The 24,419-nt window shown below is 42.5% G+C and overlaps 1 protein-coding gene across 1 annotated transcript in view; it reads left to right on the top strand.

The window, feature by feature from the left end:
* Positions 1-24,162, top strand: part of FNDC7 (fibronectin type III domain containing 7) — a 29,221-nt gene extending 5,059 nt beyond the window's left edge. Inside the window, exons 4-13 of the mRNA XM_077952254.1 lie at positions 698-958; positions 4,252-4,509; positions 7,733-7,987; positions 9,772-10,029; positions 10,583-10,837; positions 12,351-12,605; positions 14,715-14,975; positions 18,950-18,979; positions 23,177-23,245; positions 23,329-24,162. Coding sequence (XP_077808380.1) covers positions 698-958; positions 4,252-4,509; positions 7,733-7,987; positions 9,772-10,029; positions 10,583-10,837; positions 12,351-12,605; positions 14,715-14,975; positions 18,950-18,979; positions 23,177-23,208 — 1,865 coding nt within the window. The 3' untranslated portion in view covers positions 23,209-23,245; positions 23,329-24,162. The remainder of the gene's footprint in view (positions 1-697; positions 959-4,251; positions 4,510-7,732; positions 7,988-9,771; positions 10,030-10,582; positions 10,838-12,350; positions 12,606-14,714; positions 14,976-18,949; positions 18,980-23,176; positions 23,246-23,328) is intronic.
* The last annotated feature ends 257 nt before the right edge of the window (positions 24,163-24,419 follow it).

Below are 24,419 nucleotides of genomic sequence, written 5' to 3'. Positions count from 1 at the left end.
TCTGGTGCTGCAAATGCAGAATGTGATTTGGTGTCACATGAGTGCCTACAATTCAAGGCCCAGAAGTGAAAGCTACCAAATGATGCTGTTTGAGAATTCAGCTATCTGTGGAGGAGGTGGCATTTAAATGCCAGATGCTTTGCTTTGGAAAATAAAGCCCATTTCTGGGCATCTTTAAAAGCATCCCAGCTTTTAAATCTCTGAAATAGGGATTTCTGGTTTTAACATGCCAAATGAAGAACACAGAGAAGGGATTTTGCTGCACTCTGACCATATGGCATATATGTTAACAAAACAAATAAAAGCATTTGGAGTTTGTCATCAGCATTACTGAAATTGATTTGATAAATTTGTACCTAGGCATATTTCTGAAAAGTTATGTGCACGTTAAAATAGTGTAACCCCTCATTTTCCCATTGATTTATATTATGATTATAGGAATGTTTGATCTAATTTCTGACCAACTTCAGTTAAAAGTAGTGTCTGATATTTAGCGTTTCTCTGTTTCCCATTCCTCTGCCAAGTTATTTATGGTTAGTATACACTTAAATAGCAATTGTTTAATGAAACTTTGTTGTGAATGCTCTTATAAAGTAAATAATTATTGTATATTATGGATATCAATTTACTTGCTTCTAAATTTGAATTATCCTCTATTGGACTTTGGTAACACAAATGCATGTTTTTATTTTTTTAGTGTTGGCTGCACCAATTCTTGAAGTAAGCTCTCCAAGTTCAGACTCCATTCTTGTGCAGTGGGAAGCTGTATATATGGCAATTGGATTCTCTGTGTCCATTATGCAAGCCAATGGCTTGGGGAGTATATGGAAAGAGAATACTACAAACACCTCCTTGACATTCACCAGTTTAGAAGCCGGGACTCTCTACACCATAAAGGCCTATGCATGGAATGCCAACGGAATCCCTGGGGACGACTCCACCTGCAATCAAAGAACAAGTAAGAACTTCTCAGCTCAGCCTCGAACAATTTTACTTTTGATTAACGTGGGGGGCTGTGCGTTGCAGCCATCAAGAGTAATGTTACATGACAAGTACAGAGCAGCTGGCAGCAGCTATTTAAATTTATTATGAAGTTATTTATAGTGCCTTGTCTATTCCTCCTCGGTAGTTTAAACGCTTCCTGCATGGATAAAGAAATGCTACTCAGAATGCACACAGCATGGCACCACCCTCTAATATCCAACTCAATTTCAGCATTCACATTCGACATCACACAGAAGAAGGTGATTCTTGTTAGGTTTACCCATCACCCCTTGTCCCTTTCTGGGTTCAGGCCAATTAGTATAAGAATTGGGCCAAATAGGAATTCATTTGTTCTGCAGATACTGAGTGACAGTGTGCCAACTTTGAGCTGGCATTGTTCTAGAGATATGGCAGCAAGCAGAGCAAGGTTTCTGCAGGCACAGGATGCTGTAAGGATCCTGCAGTGGAATTAGTGTTTCAGATCTGTTTCCCAAAGGCCTCAGCTTGGGCCTGAAGTCAGCATGGGGCTTCCCACTACTGCTCCTCCAGCTGTGGGAAGAAGCTGGAGCTTGCTGTGCGTTTTCTCACCGTCCCACCCAGAGGTCCCCCAAGCAGAGGATACCCTGCAGCATTACAACTGGAGGTCCAAATTGAGCTGCTGGAGTGAGCCGAGAGAGAGAGAGAGAGAGAGAGAGAGAGAGAGAAAGAGAGAGAGAGTGTGTGTGTTTTCTTTTCTTGAGGCAGAGTAAGCCATCCACTGGCAATGTAACCTAAATAGACACAAGACTCTCACCAACCAGATTAGCTGTTTCACCACTTGGGAAGGACGCAGGAAAGGAAGGAAAGAAACCAGAAATGTTCTCTCCAACTTTCCCTAAGTTTGGAGGGGAATGGAAGCCCCGTAGTCTATGGGCCAAGGCAGAATGTAGGGAGAAGAGAGGGGTTTGCCGCCTTTTGTACTATTTCCCTAGGAAGGTTGTATAATAATAGCCCTGAGGTGATTCATGACAGGCTTGGTGAGTCAGGATGTCTGTGACAAGTCAGTCTCCTTGGGCCTTTTCCTAGGCTGGCTGGCTTTCCTTCTTCCCTCCTTCCCTTATCTTCCCTTCCCATCCTTCCCTTTCCTTTCCCTTTCACACTGCTTTTTTCTTTCCACATTTGTTAAGGGCCCACTGTGTGCTGGGCATAGGTTAGCTGATGGGAATACAAAAGCAAATAAAGCATGATCCCTCCGTTCAAAGAATGGATTATGTCAAAGGAGAGACCAGTGGTGAGTCAGCGTTTCCAGTTTCACCTGATCAGTGCTTTGGCAGAAGGCTGCAAACACAGCGAGGCACAGGAGGGAGCATCTTCATCAGGCTGGGGCACTGAGACAGCATCCCCTAGAATAACTTGCTTCTTAAAGACTTCCCCTTCATAGGTTTACCCATGTTTTACAAAGCTCTACAGAGTTTAGATTTCGCCTCTGGATTAGTTTCCTCGGGCTGCTGGAACCACAAACTGGGTGGCTTGAACAATAGCAATGTTTGGTTTCCTGGTTCTGAAGGCTACGAAGTCTGAAATCAAGGTGTCGGCTAGGTTGGTTCCTTCGGGGGGATGTGAGGAAGAGTCTGTTCCAGGCCTCTCTCCTTGGCTTGTAGATGGTTATCTTCACATTCACATGGAATTTTTCCTATATATGTTTATCTGTGTCCAAATTTCTTCTTTTTATAAGGAAATCAGCCATATTGGATGAGGGCCCACCCTAATGATTGCATCTTACCTGATTACATCTGCTATGACCCTATTTCCAAATAAAGCGACATTCTGAGGGTACTATGGGTAAGAACTTCAACATATGAACTGGGAGGGAACCCAAGTCAACTCATTACAGGCTCTCACTACTTTACCTATTTTTCCTAGTTCTCCCATGCTCCCTGTGGGAAAAGCAAGTTGCCCTAAAACACTGCAGGCTACCCCTACCAGCCTTGGGCCCAGCACTTCCCTAAAGCAGACCTGCCTCTGCAGACAAGCTGACCATGTAGTGGGAAGGGGCCTGTCGAGATGGCCCACGGGAAAAACATGGCAGGTGCCTGCCTTACAGAGAATGAGTTAGGTCCTCATGTCCTCAAAGAGGCCTTCCCAGCTGGACGTGGTGGCTCACACCTGTAATCACAGCACTTTGGGAGGCCGAGGCAGGTGGATCACGAGGTCAGGAGATTGAGACCATCCTGGCTAACATGGTGAGACCTCGTCTCTACTTAAAATACAAAAAATTAGCTGGGCGTGGTGGCAGGCGCCTGTAGTCCCAGCTACTCAGGAGGCTGAGGCAGGAGAATGGCGTGAACCCGGGAGGCAGAGGTTGCAGTGAGCGGAGATTGTGCCACTGCACTCCAGCCTGGACAACAGAGCGAGACCCCGTCTCAAAAAAAAAAAAAAAAAGGCCTTCCCTGTTTGCCCCAGGCATGTCCAGAGGATGCTGGTCTCTGCTCACAGACTGTTTAAGCAGTTTCCTAAGGCCTGCTGCTTGGGCATTATTACAGCACAGATTCCAAAGAACTGAGGCCAATTTCTTCCCTCCCCAGGCCAGGACACCTCCTTATGCTTTTTAATGTGGTAAGTCTTAAGAAAGGAAGGCATATGTACAAGAATGTAGGGTTAAGTGTTTTGGAGACACTAAAAGACTGCCTTAATAGGTATGCATCACACTTGATACCTTCCTTCCTTCCTTTTGATGGTGAATGGAAAGAAAATCTGCTCCTCTAGAAACGATTATGACCGAAAAGCTATTGCAGTAAAAGTTGTAGCAGATGTCAAAAGTAAAGAAGGGATATGTTCAGTTTCATTGATCAATAACAGAAGATATTTGACCTTTCACTTAATAATAACATACCCACGTGGCCCTTTTAGTTCTTCCCATTAATAATTTCATTTAATTATTTTAACTACTTATTAAATAATGCCTTAATCCATTCAAAATATGTCTTTTATCACCTATAGGTGTTAGACATGGATCTTGTTAGATCTATTTATATATGAGAAAAAATTAAATTACAAAAAAGGGTAAACAATATGGCCAATGCCACACAGTTTATTATGAGTTTGCATAGTAGCAGATGTATTACCAGTTCCCAGGCATCATCCTAAATCCCAATTTTATGCTTTGGACACTTGGTAATTATCCAACTACTGGGTATCTTATCCTCCAGTCTCTGCAACACTGTTATGCCAACTCTTACTTAGTTTGTAAGGCTACTACAAAATCTTAATTGTTTCTCAAAAATGTAGGTCCTCGGGCCCCTGCCAACATTCAAGTCTCTTTCGATAGTGGAGCTCTGAAGGCATCTTTTTCATGGGCACTGGCAGAAGGAGCTTTCAATTATACTGTGATGGCTTTGAGTGACTCTTCAGAGCTGACCTGCAGCACAGCTTTCAGTTCCTGCACCATCTCTTCCCTCCAATGTGGAACTGAATACTTGATTTCAGTTTCAGCAAGTAATGATGCTGGATCTAGCAAATCATCTTCAACAGTGACCCTGAAAACTGGTATGTAAACAAGAGTGAGATTGCTGTAGGACTTGCAGCAGTGACTGCTATAAGGGAGACATTCACTGACAATGTTTCTGAATACTCTGGGAAAATATGAAAATGAAAGCCTGGTCTAAATGAAAGCATTGAGTTGAACATTCTCATGAGTTTGAATAATACTGATAGTGAAGCGAGATATTGTGTATTGCAAAAAGCACTTTTTGGAAAATTAGGAGGCCTGGTTTCTATTCCAGATCTTTCATTAATTAGTTTTTTCTTTTTCCTTTGTAAAGCTGTGAAAATTCTAAGATCTGGTTTGAGTTGTACACAGCTCTAACTGTGCGTACAGATAACTGCCTCTTCTTTACATCATGTCTCATGTCCTAGGCTTGGTGGGAGCCGCCATTTTTTTAAGATAAAGACAGGATATTTCTAGTTCTGAATATATGTTTAGATATTTTTCCATTTTCATTCTTATCAGAGCGATAACCACATACACACGTGGAGGTTGACTCCTCTATTTAGAAATATCTATGTGTCTCGGGGATGGACACTAACAATTAATGAAACTAACACTTAATGAAGACCTACTATGTCTCTGGCGCTATAAGTATGTTATTTCATTTAAATCTCATGACAACTCAGTGAGGTGGGTTCTATTATCTCTTTTTTTAGATAAGAAAACTGAAGCTCAGAGAAGTTAAATAATTTTCCCAAGGGCACACTGATAATAAGCAGTAGAGCTGAGATTCAAGCTGCTCAAGTTTGCCTAATTCCAATGCTTAAAGCCAAAGAAAATGTCGACAACTACAATAATGTCTACTTTATCTCACAGTCAGTTATGTCATTCTAAGTTTAAAAAAGCTTCTGAATAGGAAGAAAAGGAGCTATCCCCAAGTTGATGCACTCCATTCCACAGGAAAAAAAAAAATAAAGCTATTCTTTCAGGCCCGCACTCTCTTATAGTTATGTTAAATTAAGGTCAATGATAACAAACTTGATGATTTGGCTTCTCTTTTGACAACTGTAATTAAATGTGAATGGTACATTAGAAGTGATTATGAGGACAAGATAGTTGAGAGTGGGAGAAGAGAGAAAAAACACTTTCAAAAGCATAGCAGTTCTGAGTTAGGCAGTTAGGCATTTAATGCAGGGGAGAACCATGCAGTGTTTTTTAATCTTGGATGCACATTAAGAGCATCTGGGGAGCTTTTATAAAACCCCAATACCCAGGTCCCACTTAAGACCAATTGGAGTTGCTGGGAATAGAATTTGGATATGAATAGTTTGTAAAAGCTCCCCAGTTGATTCTACTATGCAGTCAGGGTTAAGTGCCATTGGAATAGTCCTTCACACTTACAGGTCCAGGAGGTTCTAAGGCAGTTTGTGTATGACACAGTCATGATCATGGGGATGACCTTGACTAACAATAAAGTAACATTATTATTTAATATATTTAATATATTAATATTACATATAATATATATTATATTAAAAATATATAATAAAAGAACTATGTTTACAAAGTACTATGTGTTTCCTGGGGCCCAGAAGTGTGTAATATATTTTGGGAAGATTTCCACTAGTGAAAACTAAAATTTTTAAAGCTTAGCACTTGAATGAACAAACTTTATTTGAATTCGTTCTTTCAGAAGATATTGTTCCATCAATAAATGAGGCATTATGTGGATAAATGAGGTATTGCCTTAACACAGAGAAACAGTCAATATTAACAAATCAATACATGCCTGCTTTTGACATAGTCTGGCATTTATTGTGTGAGATAAATTTTAGGACATCTGAGAATGTCTCCTGGGTTTGTACTGAGTTATACATACTATTTGATTTGTTCCTTATTTGTAGCATCTAGTATCCTAACTCTATGCTTAAGATGCTCCCTGGAAGGTGTAATGGGCATGAGAATGTATTCTGTCATTCAGTGCATGAGAGGCTGCAGTTAGAACAACTTTTCAGGTTGCACATGGTGGCTTATGCCTGTAATCCCAATACTTTGGGAGGCCGAGGCGGGTGGATTGCTTGAGTCCAGGAGTTCGAGACCAGCCTGGGCAACATGGCTAGACCCTGTCTCTACAAAAAAATACAAAAGTTAGCTGGTCATGGTGGCATGCACCTGTAGTTCCAGCCACTCACGAGGCTGAGGTGGGAGGATCACCTTAGCCTGGGAGGCAGAGGTTGCAGTGAGCTGAGATCGCACCACTGCACTCCAGCCTGGGTGACAGAGCAAGACCTTGTCTCCAAAAAAATTAATTAAAAAATAAATTTAGGCTGGGCGCATTGGCTCATGCCTGTAATCCCAGCACTTTGGGAGGCTGAGGGAGGAGGATCACTTGAGGTCAGGAGTTCAAGACCAGCCTGGACAACATGGTGAAACCCCGTCTCTACTAAAAATACAAAAAGTAGTTGGGCATGGTGGTGCACACCTGTAGTCCCAGCTACTCGGGAGGCTGAGGCAAGAGAATCACTGCAGCCCGGGAGGTGGAGGTTGCAGTGAGCCGAGATCACATCGTTGCACTCCAGCCTGGGCAACCGAGTGAGATTCTGTCTCAAAAAATAAACACATGAAATAAAATAAAAAATAAATTTTAAAAAATAGGTTTTTTAAAAAAGAACTTTCCATGCTATGGAGGCTTTACACATAAACCCCCAGAAAGACCCAGCTCCATTCCTTCCCACTTATGGATCTTGGACAACTTACCAACCTCTATAAGCCTCAGTTTCCTCAACTGTAAAATGATGATATTTGCTGGAAGAATTAGAGAATATATTAATATAAAACATAATGAATGATATCTGTATTTTAATCTCTAAAACAGATAACTTCTGGGATATTCATTATTCCACTGAAGCCAAACTAGCTTCATCTCTGGATGAAATCAAATATTTCAACAAATAATCTAACAATGAAAATTTTTATGTCTTAAGATGACTATGAATCTCTGAGGGCTCATTATTTCAAACAATATTTTGTATAACAAGAGAATGTGACAGGTCATTAAAATTTGTTGTAGTGGTTTGGGGCCTATAACATAGCCTTTGGTCCTATAAAGAAAATCTTCTAATGCTTCCAGTGCACAGTTTTGCATTTTGTGCACCACATTCAATCTGTCACAAAGCTCAGAGTTGCTTATTTGGGTTGTACTGAAATCTTAGATAATTGCAAACATGCGAAGAAAATCTCCTGCAGTAGTCTCATGTTTGCTTTTTATTGATCATTTCCTAGTTGCTTGTGCACCTGGAAGAGTGACAATCCAAGAAGATCCCCCCGGCCACCTGTCTGTGGCTTGGTCCAATGTAGATCTGGGTGACTACTATGTGGTCTTTGTGAAGAGTGATGACGGCTTGGAAGTACACTGCAACACATCTCTCACTGAGTGCAATTTCTTATCTGAGTGTGGCTTCACCTATTTTATTAGTGTTTTTGCCTATAACAAGGCAGGGCAAAGTCCTTTGGGTGACATATTCAATTATACCACAGGTAAGTCCCATTTGATACTTGTCAAGGGAGTTCTGAGATCACTAACCTCAGCAGCAGAATGGATCACCTATTCCACTTATTAACTTAGCACCTGGGAGTCATTCTAGGATTAAGAACAGAAAGTAATCTCTTATCTCACATTCTTTCCAGACTAGGGAATCTTGGCTTTGTGGACCCAAGCGTAACTAGAATGCAAAGTTTGGGAGTGAAAAGAGGAGGAAGAATGTAGTTGTTCAACCTTGCTCTGAAAGATTGAACTGTCCACAAAGATGTACTCCGTGAGTGTTCTAGCATGTGCTGCTGCCAAAGAGGAGGCAGTGCCTGCGTTTCAGGAGGTCACTCTTTCCCTAAGACCAAGAGAGACATACAATGGCCAAGATGCTACATGGTGTGGAGGACTTTGGAGTAGGACACCTGGGTTGACACCCTAACTTGACCACTCATTCATTCCTTCACTGAGGGTAATGATGTCCACCTTGCTAGTTCCTTAGTGTTCTTCACTGCAAAATGGGACAAATCATGAGAACATGAATGTGAAAAGGTCTTGTGTGTGATAAAGCATGATGCAAATATTTTTATTAGCATCACAATTGCTGTTGCTATTATCCTCCACTAGACTTGTATCTTGTACAAGGCAGGAATTACGTCTTATTTATCTCTTCATCCTCAGTGCTTATAATAGTATGATCAGCATATGGGAGATGCTCAAGTTTTGAAGAATGAGTGGAGTGATTTGAAATTAAATAACTACATTACAAATAAGAATACTCCAACATAATTATGTAAAAGTCTAGCTGAATTACAGTAAATTTTGCCAGGATGAGGGATCTAAATCATTGGTGTCTTTGGAATGTGGAATAAGAGGCCATCGATAAGGTCCTAACACAGGAGGGTCCTCCAGAGTGGCCTTGAGCTGGATCTTGAAGGATGAATGGAAATGTAAGTGGGGCAAGAGCATCCCAGGGAAACCCCAAGCTGAGTCAGACATTTGCCAGTGGGGTTCTTTAGGGTCTCTCAAGGTCTATACACGGCCGGGCACAGTGGTTCATGCCTGTAATCTCAACACTTTGGGAAGCCGAGGCAGGCAGATCACTTGAGGTTAGGAGCTGAGACCAGTCTGGGCAACATGGAGAAACTCTGTCTCCGCTAAAAACACAAAAATTAGCTGGACATGGTGGCATGTGCCTGTAATTCCAGCTACTCCGGAGGCTAAGGCATGTAAATCACTTGGACCCAGGAAGCAGAGGTTGCTGCGAGCTGAGATCACACCACTGCCCTCCAGCCTGGGTGACAGAGCAAGACCCTGTCTCTTAAAAAAAAAAAAAAAAAAAAATTCTACTTATATAACTATGACCCCCACCCCCCAGTTTTATTTGGCTTAGTGTCTGGAAAGGCTGACAGGATCTGAGAAGTCAGACTACATATGATTTTACCAGGCAGAAGAGGGGACTGGCTTTCCAGTAGAGGGGTCAGCAATTTTCTCTGCATAGAGAACGAGGGTGCACGTGGCATGGGGGAATTGAGGAGTCTGGTGTGGCGGGGAGTTGGGGGAGCACAGCTGAACCTTACAGCTTGTGATGACCTTGAATGTCATGCTGAGAATTTACCCTCTATGCAGTGACAATTAGGCCAAGATTGGACCTGGACAGACCCACAGGGGGTCACTGTAGTCATTAGGGAGGGCAGTGGCCAAGCCTCTGGGCATGGGAGGTCAGGACTCAGTGTCCGCCCTGGTTGCATTGCTCTTGATGGGACCACCGTTTTCCCTCTGCTCCTGCTTTCAGCTCCCTGTTGCCCTAGTGACATTAACCCCGTGTTGGTGTCCAGTGACAGAGTTGAGATTGTGTGGTCTCCCGTCCGTGGTGCCGAACTGTATGAAACCAAGGCTGCAGATGGGTACAACACGGTTGAGTGCAATGACACTGTTCCCGCGTGCACCCTTTCGGCTCTAGAGTGTGACACCAAGTACAACATCACGGTGTATTCATTCAGTGAAGTCCGAGGCAGCAATATGTCATGTACTCCCCAGTTCATAACCACAGGTAAGGCACAGCTATCATTCCACTCACTGCTGTCTGAATGATTCACCCCAGCTGCGAGCCTCAGGATGGGCATTCAGTAAGACCAATAAAAAGGTTAAATCCCATTAATCAATCTTTGTGGGGACCAAGACAGCCGCTGTTGTACGAAGGAGAGTCAGAGGAGAAGGCAGAAGAGGAAAGTAGAAAAAATGAAAACAAAAGGGGAGACCGTGGGGAGAGTAGAAGGTTTTGCCCATGATTACTTCAGCCATTCAGTTCCTCCTGTCTTTGAGGGTCCTGCCTGTACTCACACCATGAAGGTGTGTAAATATGTTTCTTACTTACGTTTGCTTTTGGAGTTCACAAGGCTCTTAAACATTTTCCAGCTATTCCAGTACTATATGAACCCAATGCCTAGTGTTAATGTCAATAGTTGTAATGTAATTTGGCCTGCATGCATGACGTGGTTGAAAACTATGATGATCTCACTGGGGGCAAAATCAATTTTAGACCAAATGGCACATGTGATATTTTCGACTCATGCTTTTTCAATTAATACTCTAAAATCTCTCAGCTCCTTGCAGTCCTGAAATAAAAAATGTTTCAAGGGATGCATTCTCCACGATTAACGTGCACTGGCAATCCACTAATGATGACGCTACTTACACTGTGACTGCCCAGGGGGAGAAAGGACTATATCAGTGCAGCAGCATGGGAGAGTCCTGTACCATGCGGGGCTTGCCCTGTGGCTCAGTGTTCTCTGTCACTGCTGTGGCTGAAACACAGGCAGGACGGAGCCTGCCCAGCTACAGTGTGCCCCTGGAAACAGGTATGTAGCAACCACCAAGCCTGAATGTTGACTTCAGTGGGGTCCTTACGAAGTGTTTCAAGACATGAACTTCCTTATTTAATCTACCCTCAGTGCCATAGAAATACATTAAACTCAGAGCCGTTTCAAAGAGTCCCGGTCATAGAAAATAAAATTTTCAATATTTTACAAGTTCTGTAAAAATATCCTCAAGACTAGTATATCCATTCACTGGCATCAGAGAAGGAATACTTACTCATTCTGTGAAACATTTATTTGAATTCATATTCGAATATGATATAATCTATCAAAACAGCTAACAAATGAGTAGCCAAATGAGCTGGGTTGTTACTTATTTCTTTGGCTCAGCCCTTTCAAATTTTTCTCTTTAAAAAATGCTTTCTGACTTTCAGTTTCCTGATAGGTAAAGGGGAGATAATGGCCTCACAGGGTGGTTATGAGTATTAAGTTGACTAATGCTGCAAAGCTTTTAGCATAGTGCCTGATGCATAGCAAGAGCGCCATAAAAGAAAACTATTATTACAGCATAGCATTGTTTATGAATGAAACGTGGCAAATCACTTCAGCTTTTGGACATTCGTTTTTCTTATATACAGCGATAGACGGCACTTTGGCTTATAAAAGTTGAAATACCTAAAAAACGAAACCAGCAGTAAGATAGAGACCATACAAAATACTGCATGCATGAAGCTCTTAGGCATCCTGTATTCTGGGTAATGGGTCCCTGAAAAATCAGGATGGCTGGGGTATTTTAGGCAGCTAAGAAATCAAGCTTTTATATCAGTGATGTACTATAACATTTTCAAGAAAGGCAAATTATACTTAATTGCTAATGCTATGAAATGTTCTATTGGGAGAAGTGAATGCAACCGCTACTTTGAAATTTGCAGTTAGAATTGTTGAAGATGGGCCAAAAGTGGTGGCTCACGCCTGTAATCCCAGCACTTTGGCAGGCTGAAGCAGGTGGATCATGAAGTCAAGAGATCAAGACCATCCTGGCCAACATGGTGAAACCCCGTCTGTACTAAAAAATACAAAAAAGCCGGGCATGGTGGCACGTGCCGGTAGTCCCAGCTACTCGGGAGACTGAGGCAAGGAGAATAGCTTGAACCTGGGAGGTGGAGGCTGCAGTGTGCTGAGATGGTGTCACTGCACTCCAGCCTGGCGACAGAGCGAGACTCCATCTCCATCTCAAAAAAAAAAAAAAAAAAAAAAAATTGTTGAAGATGGGGGCAACAAAGGATTTCCTTCTTATTCTGGAAAAAAAAATGGTGGAAACCTTCAACAGCCAGTTGGTGCAGTGCATTCTTGGGGAAACCACCCACTACATACAGTGAATGTTACATGACGCATCAGAGGAAATGAACACAAGGAAATTTTTTATTAACAATGGAAAGTTGGGGAATGTAGGATATTGAGTGAAACACAGGCAAAATCCCATTCTTTGTCATTTTTCACAAATAATCTTCAGTGGAAATAAATCTCCAATTCTTTTTCTTTTATCCCATTTAAGTGCCGTGCTGTCCAACTGGTCTGACAGTAACTCAAATCACCCAGTCAGTAATCAACGTGAGCTGGACTATTGGGAGAGTGGCTCAAACCCATGTTGCAGTTCTGGAGTCACACACTGGACAGTCTAAGTGTCACACTCATCAAAACTACTGCCTCCTGGGATGCATCACATGTGGCGTCAATTACACAGTGACATTAAAAGCAATTAGCGCCACAGGGTTGACTGCGGATTGCTCCTACCAAAGTTATTTCTCTGGTAAGCAAACTCCAGCTCTAGAGTAGCAGTAAGGACTTAACTATTGTAAATCCAGGCATAAGCCTTTCCTCCTCATTTAAAAAGATGCTGCATCTCCACCTAGTTTGCATTATAAACTCAGATTACTTTCTAAAATGGTTATAGTTTTCCCTTTGGTTAGAACCTCAAAGCTTCGGAGGCTTCTGTTGGTAGTTGGTGAATTAACTCCCCTAGTAACAATATTCATGCCTGCTTTTTCTGAAGGGACTGTGTATCTTTATATGACACAGCTACCTGCAATACAGAGTAACTCAGCCTGGCAGAGTTTTCTGGAAGCATTAGATCACACATTCTGTTTGGTCTGCGTTTTTTTCTTCTCATTATTATTGTGCTACTACCTCTCTTTTCTAAGCTTCTTCAGCTCCTTCAATGGTTTCTTATTTCAACAGGCTAAGAGAGCAAAGGCATCTGTCTACTGACAGTATTGTCGCTTGTTCTTCACAAAGACCAGACCATTAGGGAGTAGCGGCGGAAGCTAAAAGCAGTGCAAGGTTACCAAACAAGATTTCTCTTGCATGATTCTAATCCACTGAAGTGGCTGCTTGTAGCATGGTTTTGAAAAAACTCTTAAGGATGCTTCCTACGCTTAAGGTGAAAGAGTACAATGATCAGTTACCTCGGCCTGGGGCATGGGATGGAAGAGTTGGAATATAATTTTGGCATTCCAGAGGTAGTAGAAAGAGTCTCAACTGGGAGTCAAAATTAGACATGACTTCTTATAAGCTGTGTTGCCTAATCTTCCCTGATTCTGTCTCCTCATTGAAAAAGACAGGAATAGTAATATTTTCCTTCGAAGTTGTTTCGAGAATCAAAATAAATCATAACATGAGAACATTCAGAACATGCTGCATGTATGTCAGCTGGTGTGTACTTTCTTCTGACCCATTATCTTGTATTAGATTTACTGCCTAAGTTCTCACCTTGATATCCAGTTCTCATTGCTTATTCTTTTAAGAAAAAATCAAGTAAGCCTGATTATAATAACTTAAAAATTATACAGTAGGATCTTTAACTTAGTTACTAAGGAATCCATTTGGTGCCCTTATTGGCACCTAATGTGTGGCTCGCTCAAGGTATTTAGAAAAGAAAAAAAATACTAATCAGCTACCATGGATGAAGCGTGGACCAGCAAACTTGGTCACTGGCATGTTGTATAAATGGCTGCACCCAAAGTGTCATGCTACTCAGCTCGGCAAAATTGGTTCTTCAATTAAAGCTGAATGCAATTAATTATATTTAAGTTTAATGCCACCAAAAATCAAATGAAACTAGGGCATTATGAGGGATTTTGACAAGGATTCTGTGCCTTTGACTCACAGTTTGAGTAATGTACAATATGTATCTGCCAATTTTTGGACCTTTCTGACTCACCATCGTTCTATATTAAAAATTCATACCTCACACCACCTTCACACATGAATTTCTCTCTCCTTTCTTCCTTCCTTTCTTTCTTTCTTTCTTTCTTCTTTCCTTCCTTCCCTCCCCTTCCTTTCTTCCTTTCTTTTTTCTTTTCTTTCTTTCTTTTTTCTTTCTTTTCCTTCCTTTCCTTCTTTCTTTCTCTCTCTCTCTCTCTTTCTTTCTTTTTTCTTTCTTTCTGGATCTCGCTCTGTCACCTAGGCTGGAGTGAGTGCTGTGGCACCCTCATAGCTCACTGCAGCCTTGAACTCCTGGCCTCAAGCCATCCTCCTGCCTCATCCTCCCAAGGGGACCACAGGTGTGCACCACCACAACTGGCTAATTTTTTTTTTTTTTTTTTGTAGAGTCAGGGTCTCCCTGTGTTGCCCAGGCTGGTCTCAAACTCCTGGGCTTAAGCAATCCTCCTGCCTTGTCCTCCCAAAGTGCTCAGATTATAGGCATGAGCCATCATGCCCGGCCACCCATGGATTTCTGATTATGTGGCCCACCATGGAAATAACTTGAGTACCCCTTCAAATCTTGCTCTGATCTAACCAGTAATTAATCCTGTTACTTAAAATAGTTTACTTATATTTTTTCCCTGCAGTAATCAAGGCCATTTTTCGATGATGGTGGAATAAAACCAGTGATTTTGTGTTTCTTTTTATTGCTTAGGTGCCTGCTGCCCTTTGGGGGTGAAATTATATAGGCTGGGCTCTAACGGCATCCGGATCTACTGGCAAGCCTCCAGGGGCTCTGCCAGTTACAGCACTGACCTCTACGGCTCCAAAGGCATTTTCACGTGCACCCCAAGTGCTGGCCTCAGTTTCTGTGATGTCACTGAGATACCCTGTGGGGATGTATACACTGTGATGGTCTCACCAGTTGCTGAAACAGGATTGAAGCTTACTTTCTGTCCAAAAAAAATATATTCAGGTAAAGCAAGTTATGACGGTTTATCTAAAACTAACCCTGAACTCAGATCTGTGAATTAAGATGCAATCAAACTTATTTGCTATGTAGGAAGGGCACAGAGGGTATAAAATTTCTTTCTTTCTTTTTTTGTTTTTTTGTTTTGAGACAGAGTCTTGCTCTGTCGCCCAGGCTGGAGTGCAATGGCACGATCTTGGCTCACTGCAATGTCCACCTCCCGGGTTCAAGCGATTCTCCTGCCTCAGCCTCCTGAGTAGCTGCAATTACAGGCACCTACCATCATGCCCGAGTAATTTTTGTATTTTTGTAGAGATGGGGTTTCACCATGTTGCCCAGGCTGGTCTTGAACTCCTGACCTCAGGTGATCCACCCGCCTCAGCCTCCCAAAGTCCTGGGATTACAGGCATGAGCCACTATGTCCAGCTGAAGGTATAAAATGTCTATACAGCACAGGTAGATTCTGGCTGTGGAAGACCCCAAAATTCTCTGGAATTGTGATGCTTTATTATTATTTAATTTAGAGATTATTTTCCCTGTCCCATGCTTCCCCTTCCTAAAAAGGACTAGGTGCTTGCTGCTTAACTAGTAAAGCAAATTTAAGATAATTTTCTCCTTTGAGATTTAGCGATAGATTTTTAACATAGTCTTATTGATAATATTGGAAATTAGGAAACTTGAACTTTTATTTGCACAGACTGAGAATTGTGACTGAGGAAAAGTTAGAGGATCAGAAAAAATGAATTTATAAATCACAAGCCAGGCTTGGCAATATGAGTGGGCAGACAGTCTGTGATCACAAAACATGACTGTCAGCAACTACCACCTCACTAGAGCTGGCAGGAAAACATTAGCAATTCTCCGCTCTGTGTTCCAGCACCTTCTGCTACCTTGCCCAGGGCACAGTCATACATTTTTCATATATTCCTAGAAGAAAAGGCATGATGAAGCCCTAGAATTTTGCAGATGAACACAGAAAAAAGAATAAATATTGGCTCACAAACCCTTATTGATAGCCAGAATCTAAAATTTCCAATGATATGTAGGTGACAAGAGGTTCAGGATGGCCCTTGGTGATGGAAGGAGGACAGTTCCTCCCAAGGGGCTGTTCTCATTGTCCCTGGCTGTCATGCTCTGATTCCTTGTTTTTCCATTATTTGGTCCACAGGACAAACTGGCCCAAAGTATAGTCCTATGGGAAGGGACAGGAATAGGTTCCTGGAGTAAGGATGAGCTTTTAGGAAGATGAGTCTACAGCTCAATAACAATACTGCATTATAACTGCATATACTTTATAATGTGCCAAGCAGTTTCATACTACAAATACCATTGAATGCTCAAAATATGCTATGCTGTAGTCTCAACATATTTCATTATCTCTTACTTTATAAATAAGAAAACTGAAGCTCAGAGGCTCCCAAATCTCTATCTACAACTCTTCTCTTCTCCTGACCCCTAAATCCATATTCAAATTTGATACCTCCACTTGCAGGTGCCCAGGCATTTCAAACCCTCAGGGCCAAAAGGAATTCCTGATCCTCTGCTGTTTCTGATCTTCCTTCCATTGTCCTTGTTTCAGGCACATTAGCTAAAAACCCTGGAGTCAGCTTCCGTCTCCCGCACCCTCCATATCTAAGTAGTCTTGAATTCTTGTCCTGGTCACCTCCATAATGGTTCCTAAATCCAGATTCTTCTCTTCATTCCACAGCTACTGCTATGCCTCAGGCCCTCACCACCTCTCCCCTAGACTTCTGCACCAGTCACATCTGCCTGTCCTCACTCCAGCCTCTGTACTGTTACCAGAGTTGTCATTTCAGGACACTGGTCCAATTGTGTTACTTTTATGCTTCCAAATCTTCAAAACTTTTCCATTTCCCCATAAGATAACATTCAATCCTCTGGGCATGGTGTTCACAGTCCCTTATAACCTGTCCCCTGTCTGCTTATACCTGTACTGTTCAATAGAAATTTAATATGAGCCATGTATGAAAAATTTAATTTTCTAGTAGTCATATTAAAAAAGTAAAAAGAGGCAAAATTAATTTCATAATATATTTTAGTTAACCCAATATATCCAAAATATTATCATTTCAATACCTCATCAATATAAAAATTATTAATAGATATTTTGTATATTTTTCATACTGTCTTTGAAATCTGGTGTGTCTTTTGTATTTATAGTACATTTAGTTCGAACTAGCCACATGTTCAATAGCTACTTGAGTGTCTACTGTACTGGACAGATAAATTGGTTTTTCGTGGGTTTTTTTTGTTTGTTTGTTTGTTTTTTATTGAGACAGGGTCTTGCTTTGTCATCCAGGCTAGAGTTCAGTGGTACAATCACAGCTCACTGCAGCCTTGACCTCCTGGGCTCAAGCGATCTTCCTGCCTCAGCCTCCCAAGTAGCTGGGACTATAGGCATGCCCCATCACGCTTGGCTAATTTTTAAAATTTTTTGTAGAGACAAGGTCTTGCTATGTTGCCCAGGCTGGTCTCGAACTCCTGGACTTAAGCAATCCTCTCGCCGCAGCCTCCCAAAGAGCTGGGATTACAGGTATAAGCCACTGTGCCCAGCCTGAACAGAGAAATTCTAGGCTCATTCCACAACATCCATTCTCAGAGGACTCTATTCTCTAGTCTAGGCATCTGGCATCATTCACGCATGCCTGCTCCTGCCACACACACCTCCTATTCTATGTCATGTTCTGGAGCTACTGCTGTGCTCTTCTCTTTGCCCGGAATTCCACCCCACCTCCACCAAGAGAATTCTACCAGCCTGAATTTTCCTTATCTGTGAAGCCTTCTCCAATTATCATAAGCTGAGTTAGCCCTCTCTCTCCCTCCTTTATCACCCCACAGCACCCTTATCTGTACTGCAACATATTACTGTGAATTGAATGTGTGTTATTTCTCCTAATAAGTGATTATCTATTTGACTCCCAGTACGTAGCACATAACTGTTGCCTGATATATTTTAAATTTAAAAAAGAATGAATCAACGAATTTACGCGCCTCTCATCATACAGCTAAGTGAGTGATGGAAGTCTTTTGTTCTTTCTCCTGCTCCATGCCCACAATTTCACCCTTAGAGAGTCATTCCTCTGAAGGCTGGTTAGCCACGAGAAGTCCTTGTGAGTTAGAACTCAAGCTCTTTGATGGGATGCCATCTCAAGCCTGCAGCCATTTCAGCTTAGTAATATTAGGTATCCAGACTCAAGTTAGGAAATCCTCCTTTGCTCAGTGTCCCTGGTAAAAGCCATACATTTGGGAGATGTTTTTTGGTTTTGTTTGTTTGCAATATCAGTGATGCTTTATTCTGATAATCAGGACAATGTTGTAAATGACAATAACAACTAATATTTATTGAGTGCCATGTGCCGCCAGGCACAGTTCTAAGGAGTTTACATGTATTAACTCACTTTATAACAAACCTATCAGCTTGGCATTCTTTTTTTTTTTTTTTTTTTTTTTTTGAGATGGAGCCTTGCTCTGTCACCCAGGCTGGAGTGCAATGGCACGATCTCGGCTCACTGCAACCTCCACCTTCCAGATTCAAGCGATTCTCCTGCCTCAGCCTCCTGAGTAGCTGGGATTACAGGTGTGCACAACCACGCCCGGCTAATTTTTGTATTTTTTGGTAGAGATGAGGTTTCACCATGTTGGCCAGGCTGGTCTCGAACTCCTGACCTCAGGTGATCTCCCTGCCTGGGCCTCCCAAAGTGCTGGGATTACAGGTGTGAGCCACTACACCCAGCTGAGCTTGATATTCTTATTCTTACTGCTTTTCAGATAAATTGAGGCACAGTGAAGTGACTTGCCCAGATCACACTGCTAGTAGTATCTCCTTCACTTATCATCTAAGTTCGTTCTTGTTCATTTTTTGGTTTACTTTCCTTTTATTATTTCTTAAGTTAAATCTTCACTATCTTAAATACATAAATGAATAGATTTTATTTTAAATGCTTGTGTTTTTATTACAGTAACTTGCTCTGGAAGTACACTTGGAATGGGTAAGTCATTTTTCTCATGGATAAAATAGAACAGGATTTTTGTTACTCCATTTTGGGGTTACTTAATGAAGTCAGCTGACTTTTCAATTAGAAAGCAAATGCTTTCTTTCTTTGATACAAGGGGCTCCTGCTCTCTTATCCCATAACTTTTTCTCCCCATGATAGTGCATCCTCTCAGATTCCACCAGTTGAGATGAATTTCTTTGAATTCTGAAGTCTTTTCAGTATTCTAGGGTCCTACAGGAAAATGTAAATAGTTTTGGGAGGGGCAGCCGCTTTATCCCTCACACTTCAGAAAGTGATTCCCAGCTCAGCTGTACATTGGAGTCACCTGGAGAGCTTAAAATTAACTGACGTCTGGGTTCTGTCCCCAGAAAGTTTGATTTAATGGGTCTGGGGTGAGAGCTGGGCATCAGGAGTTGTAAAAGCTCCTCAGGTGATTCTGAAGTATAGCCAAGGCTAAGAACTGCTACTTTAGAGACATGCTTCTCAAACTTTATTGTGCACACACATCACCTGGGACCTCGTTAAAGCCAGATTCTGATTTGGTTGGTGTAGGAAGGGTCTGAGATTCTGTATGTCCATAAGGTCCAGGTGATGCTGGCGATGCCGAGGCTGCTGGTCTGACCACACGTGGAGTACCCAGGTGTTAGAATCTGTTAATGGCCTGCAGAGAGCTACGATGTTTGCTCCTGGTTTGCATGAGTGGGTATACCCCGTGGAGACAGAGGGTGCTGAAAGGGCAGTTGGAGTAAAGAGAACCTTTACTGCCTCCTCGGTTTTGCTCAGGGATGATCTTGTCTAAGCTATTTTGGTTGCCCCCGCAGAGATAACTCTTGGCACGGCAGTGGAGATGAGCAAATGTAGCCATGAGTGCTGACCCAGTAAGCAGTGTATGCTGCCTCATGAGGAGTCCTTTCCACAGCCTTTCAGGGGACAGCTTGGTCTGGAGCCTTAGGAAAAAAATCCCCTGGGAATATTATCAATCCCAAACTACAGAACTTCCCTCCCGCCCACCCCTGCCCCGCCCCTCCCCATTCAGACATGGCTGACTTTGAATGGTATGAGTCTAAATGAAGTCTTCCTGCTTGTAAACCCCACTGGACAACCTTCCAATCGGGGCCGGCTCCCCAACCACACCCCCTTCCACTGGCAGGAACTGGGTCTAGAGTCTCCACTCCCTATTCTCTGCCTGGGCTCCCTTCCTCTCCCAGTCCATTGCTTCTCTGAGCACAGCAGAATACACGCTTTTCAATTCCTGTCCTACCTGCAGGTCTGAAATAAGCATAATCCCTATTAATTTTTCAAGAGTTTTTGTTTTCTATGACTACAATAAGGAACAGACTTGGCTTACTGCAAACAAACTGTGAGGACACTTCTAATTATAGGAAAATCTCCCAAAGTACTAGAGACCATAAGCCCTGGTCTTCAGTGAAAGGTACATGGACCTGGGTCTGCATTCTTTAATCTGCATCTCCCTGAGACATAGAGCTGTGGTAGAAGTGTCCTAGGTTCCCAGGGGAGAGGAGTGGTGTATGATATTTTGGCCTTCCCTATGATTATGTTAAAGGAAGAGTTTCTAATAAAAACAAAAACATAAACATTTTAAAAAGTTTGAAAAGAAAGAGTTTCCATGTGATAACAAAAAACACAAAAGGTGGGGTGGCAAGAAGAGCAAGCATGGTGGCTCATGCCTGTAATCTCAGCACTTTGGGAGGCCAAAGCAGAGGATCACTTGAGCTCAGGAGTTGGAGACCAGCCTGGCCAACAAAACAAGACCTTGTCTTTACAAAGCGTAAAAAAAAATTAGCTAGGCATGGTGGCATGTGCCTGTAGTTCTGCTGTAGTCCCAGCTACTTGGGAGGCTGAGGTGAGAGAATTGCTTGAGCCTGGGAGTTCAAGGCTGCAGTGAGCTATGACAGCACCACTGCACTCCAGCCTGGGTGACAGAGTGAGACACCAGCCTCACCAGAGAGCTTTTTAGAAATGTACAGTCTTGGGCCCCATCCTGACCTACTAAATCCCCAGGTGATTCATGCACGTATTCAAGTTTGAGTAGCACTACTTAGGTACTGCTCTCAAACTTTGCTATGTAATAGAATCTCCTGGACAGTTAATAATGAATGCAGAGGCCCCGGCCCTGGCCCAGTGAAGTGCCTCCATATTTCCATCAGGTTCCCAGGTGATTTGGATACATGTGAAGTTTGAGGAGCACTGCTTTAGGTCACTAATCTTCTCTTTTCTGACCATCCAGGCTTCAGCTTACCTTCACCGTTCTCTTCCTTAGCCAGGGCTCAGTCTTCAGTCTGAAATCTGCCACTCTCTTAAAGTAGATACTTGTAGAAATCCTGTAGGAGCCAGACACAGTGTCACACACCTGTAGTCCCAGCTACTCGGGAGGCTGAGGTAGAGAATCACTTGAGCCCAGGAGTTTGAGGCCAACCTTGGCAACATAGTGAGAACCCCCCTGCCCTCAACCCCATCTCTCTGAAAAAAAAAAAAAAATCCTGCAAGGCCCTCAAAAAATAAGAGTAAACCAGATTATCTGAGGGTTTCTAAGGTCATGTGGAAGTCATTATATCTAAGGGGAAATTCTAAATTGCTGTCTTCAATTTCAGCATTTCCCCTCCCCAAACACAGGGCAAGTCCAATCAGGTCCTGGGGCTGACACTGGAGCCTCTGGATATGCTAAGGGGAGCCATGGGAATCTTGCTGGTCTAAGACTTTGGGTTTTCTTTGACTCTTGGAGTATCCTAAAGCTTTTCAAACTTTTTTTTTTTGAGACGGAGTTTTGCTGTGTCATCCAGGCTGGAGTGCAGTGGTGCAATCTCGACTCACTGCAACTTCCACCTCTGGGGTTTAAGTGATTCTTGCGCCTCAGCCACTTGAGTAGCTGGGATTACAGATATGTGCCACCACACCTGGCTAATTTTTGTATTTTTAGCAGAGATGGGGTTTCACCATATTGGCCAGGCTGGTCTCGAACTCCTAGACTCATGTGATCCACCTGCCTTGGCCTCCCGAAGTGCTGGGATTACAGGCGTGAGCCACTGCACTGGCCATAAACAGACTTTTTAAGAGAGATCTGGATTCAAATCCTGCCACCATCACTTGCTCTTAGTCAAGTTGTGTAAATTCTCTGTAAGCCTAGGTTTCCTCATCTGAAAATTGGAGTAAACAATAATCCCTCATAAAAGAACATAAGGATTAAATGAGAATGTAAATTATTGGACACAATAATAGGCTCATAACAACTACTTAATAAATGGTAGTTTTTAATTCATATTCAGTTTAAGCTCATGTTACATTCTATTATGTACCAATTATTAACATTTTAATGTGCTACTTCTAAGATATTCGCATTTTAACCTTGGTCCTCATAATACACTTCCTCGTTGATTCTCTAACTGTGGTCCTGGGACCAAAAGCATCAGCATCAGCTGGGAACCTCTTAGAAATGCAATTTCTCAGGCTCTTCCACAGACCTATTGAATCAGAAATTCTGGGACTAAGGCCCAGCCTTCTTTGTTTTAGCCCTCCAAGTGCTTCTGATGCATGCTAAAGTACGAAAAGCATGGCTTTAATTCAAGAAAGCTATTTCGATGCTGGAAATTGATGCAATTTGGAAGGGAAAGGAAAAAAAACCGATTTGAGGTGATAGGGCGCTCTAACAAGAGGTAGATAGATGGGAGGGGTTTGTGCCTGACATCACACCATGAGCAGGGGCTGGGGGCGTTCCTTCATCTTTAGGACTCAACATGTTTCAGTGTCACCTGCACATCCTGGGCAACTTCGAGGAAGTTTCCTGTCTGTGACACGCTTAGCAGCTAAACAGGTTTATGTTCTCCGTATAAAACTCCCTGAGTCATTAAAATTTTGGAATTCCCTGAGGAGCACAGCAAGTTGGCCTGGGGGTGGAAAGGAAAGTTCTTTTGTTTTGAACCAGCAGTCTGGGATTAAAGAGGCTCTGGGAGGGTTCATTTGGTGAAGCAGGAGAGAGATTGCTCTGATTAGAAATTGCTGATCAGTTTGAACACTTGGTCAGTTGTCATAGTTTCAAGTTTACTTGCTGTGAAGTGCTGTAAAAATAGTATTTCAAATCAAAATACACATAAAATCTCAGACACTGGTGCTTTTTAAGAAAATGTCTGCATATTGAATGCATCTTTTACTGCTTTCCTTCCTTACCCTTCTCAGTGATTTATAGAGGGAAGAGAAATGAAGAATGACAAAGTGAGCCCCAGATAAAAACAAAAATTTGACTAAGTGAGTAATGTAAATTGATTTTGTGTGATTTTATGGCAAAGTTTTTTGTCTTTGTTTAAAATGTTTTCCCATTTGTCTTGCAGAGTTGTCTCATTTGTTAGTGATTAGAGATGGAAAAGATACTAGAATGTAGAATAAAATAATGCCTCTAGGATAGGAAAAGCTCCTTTGGCCTTTAGAAGAAGAACTCTGACTCTGCTTCCTGAGGGCAAGGTCAGGTGTGTCCTCACCTGCACAGCAGTTGGAGAGCTGCCGTGTGAAGACTCTGGAGAGAAATGGATCCAGAAAATCCCCTGGACAGCTGCCAGGGTGAGTCAGCAAGCTGCGAGAACCCTGGAAACACGAAAGGTCTGCTTAGCAGAAATTCTTTCTGCGATTTCACATCCAGACACACCACAGACTTCAACACATCCACTTCATGAGTGTTTTATTGACAACAGCACTTGCCTGCAGCCCCCTCAGGGACTGGAAATGTTCACTCCCAGAAAGTCGAGCCACCCACATGCAGACAGCACTTATCCCGAGACAAACCTCCAGCAGGACTTCAGTATAGGTTGGAAAGCAGTAGCTGCCAGGGCAACCTGAGATAACAACCGCCCTCATCACAAGTTAGGAGCAAAGCTGAGCTGCTTGCAGGGTTTTCTGAGCCAAAGCATCAGGTGATGTGACATCCATGGGAGCACCTGGGAAAGCAGAGCTGCCAGCCTGTTGCTAGAAGGATTGCAGTTATGCTTTCTGCATGACAGAAGATGTCGAATGGAGAGCCTCAAACTGTGACCGACTGACACACAGGCACCTTTTGGGGGGGAGGACCATCAATCTTATTGGCCGTATCTCCCACTCATACTGTAATTACTTTTTTCATCTTTGGAGGGGGAAGGCTATGAAATATAACATAAATCTCTCATACCTAAAAAAAAGTTTGTCCTTCAAATATCAGTAACCTAATTTAAAAAGTGTGAATAGACTTGTATAACACACACACGCACATGCACACACACAGTTACAGTGTTTGCTCCCCAAACACACGGCTATGGAGCCAAGAATGTCTGTAGTTAGGAACAACCATAAAACTCCACCCAGGGGGAATTGGACCATGGAATTAGGCTTGAATTAAGCATGGAAGAAAGAACAAACTTCCCTTTCTGTTCTCTCAACTTCCTATCAATGTGCG

This window comes from Macaca mulatta, chromosome 1 (assembly GCF_049350105.2).
Source record: "Macaca mulatta isolate MMU2019108-1 chromosome 1, T2T-MMU8v2.0, whole genome shotgun sequence".
Taxonomy (NCBI): Eukaryota; Metazoa; Chordata; class Mammalia; order Primates; family Cercopithecidae; genus Macaca; species Macaca mulatta.
Note: the sequence above shows the minus strand (reverse complement) of the source record. Positions and strands in the feature narration are given on the sequence as shown.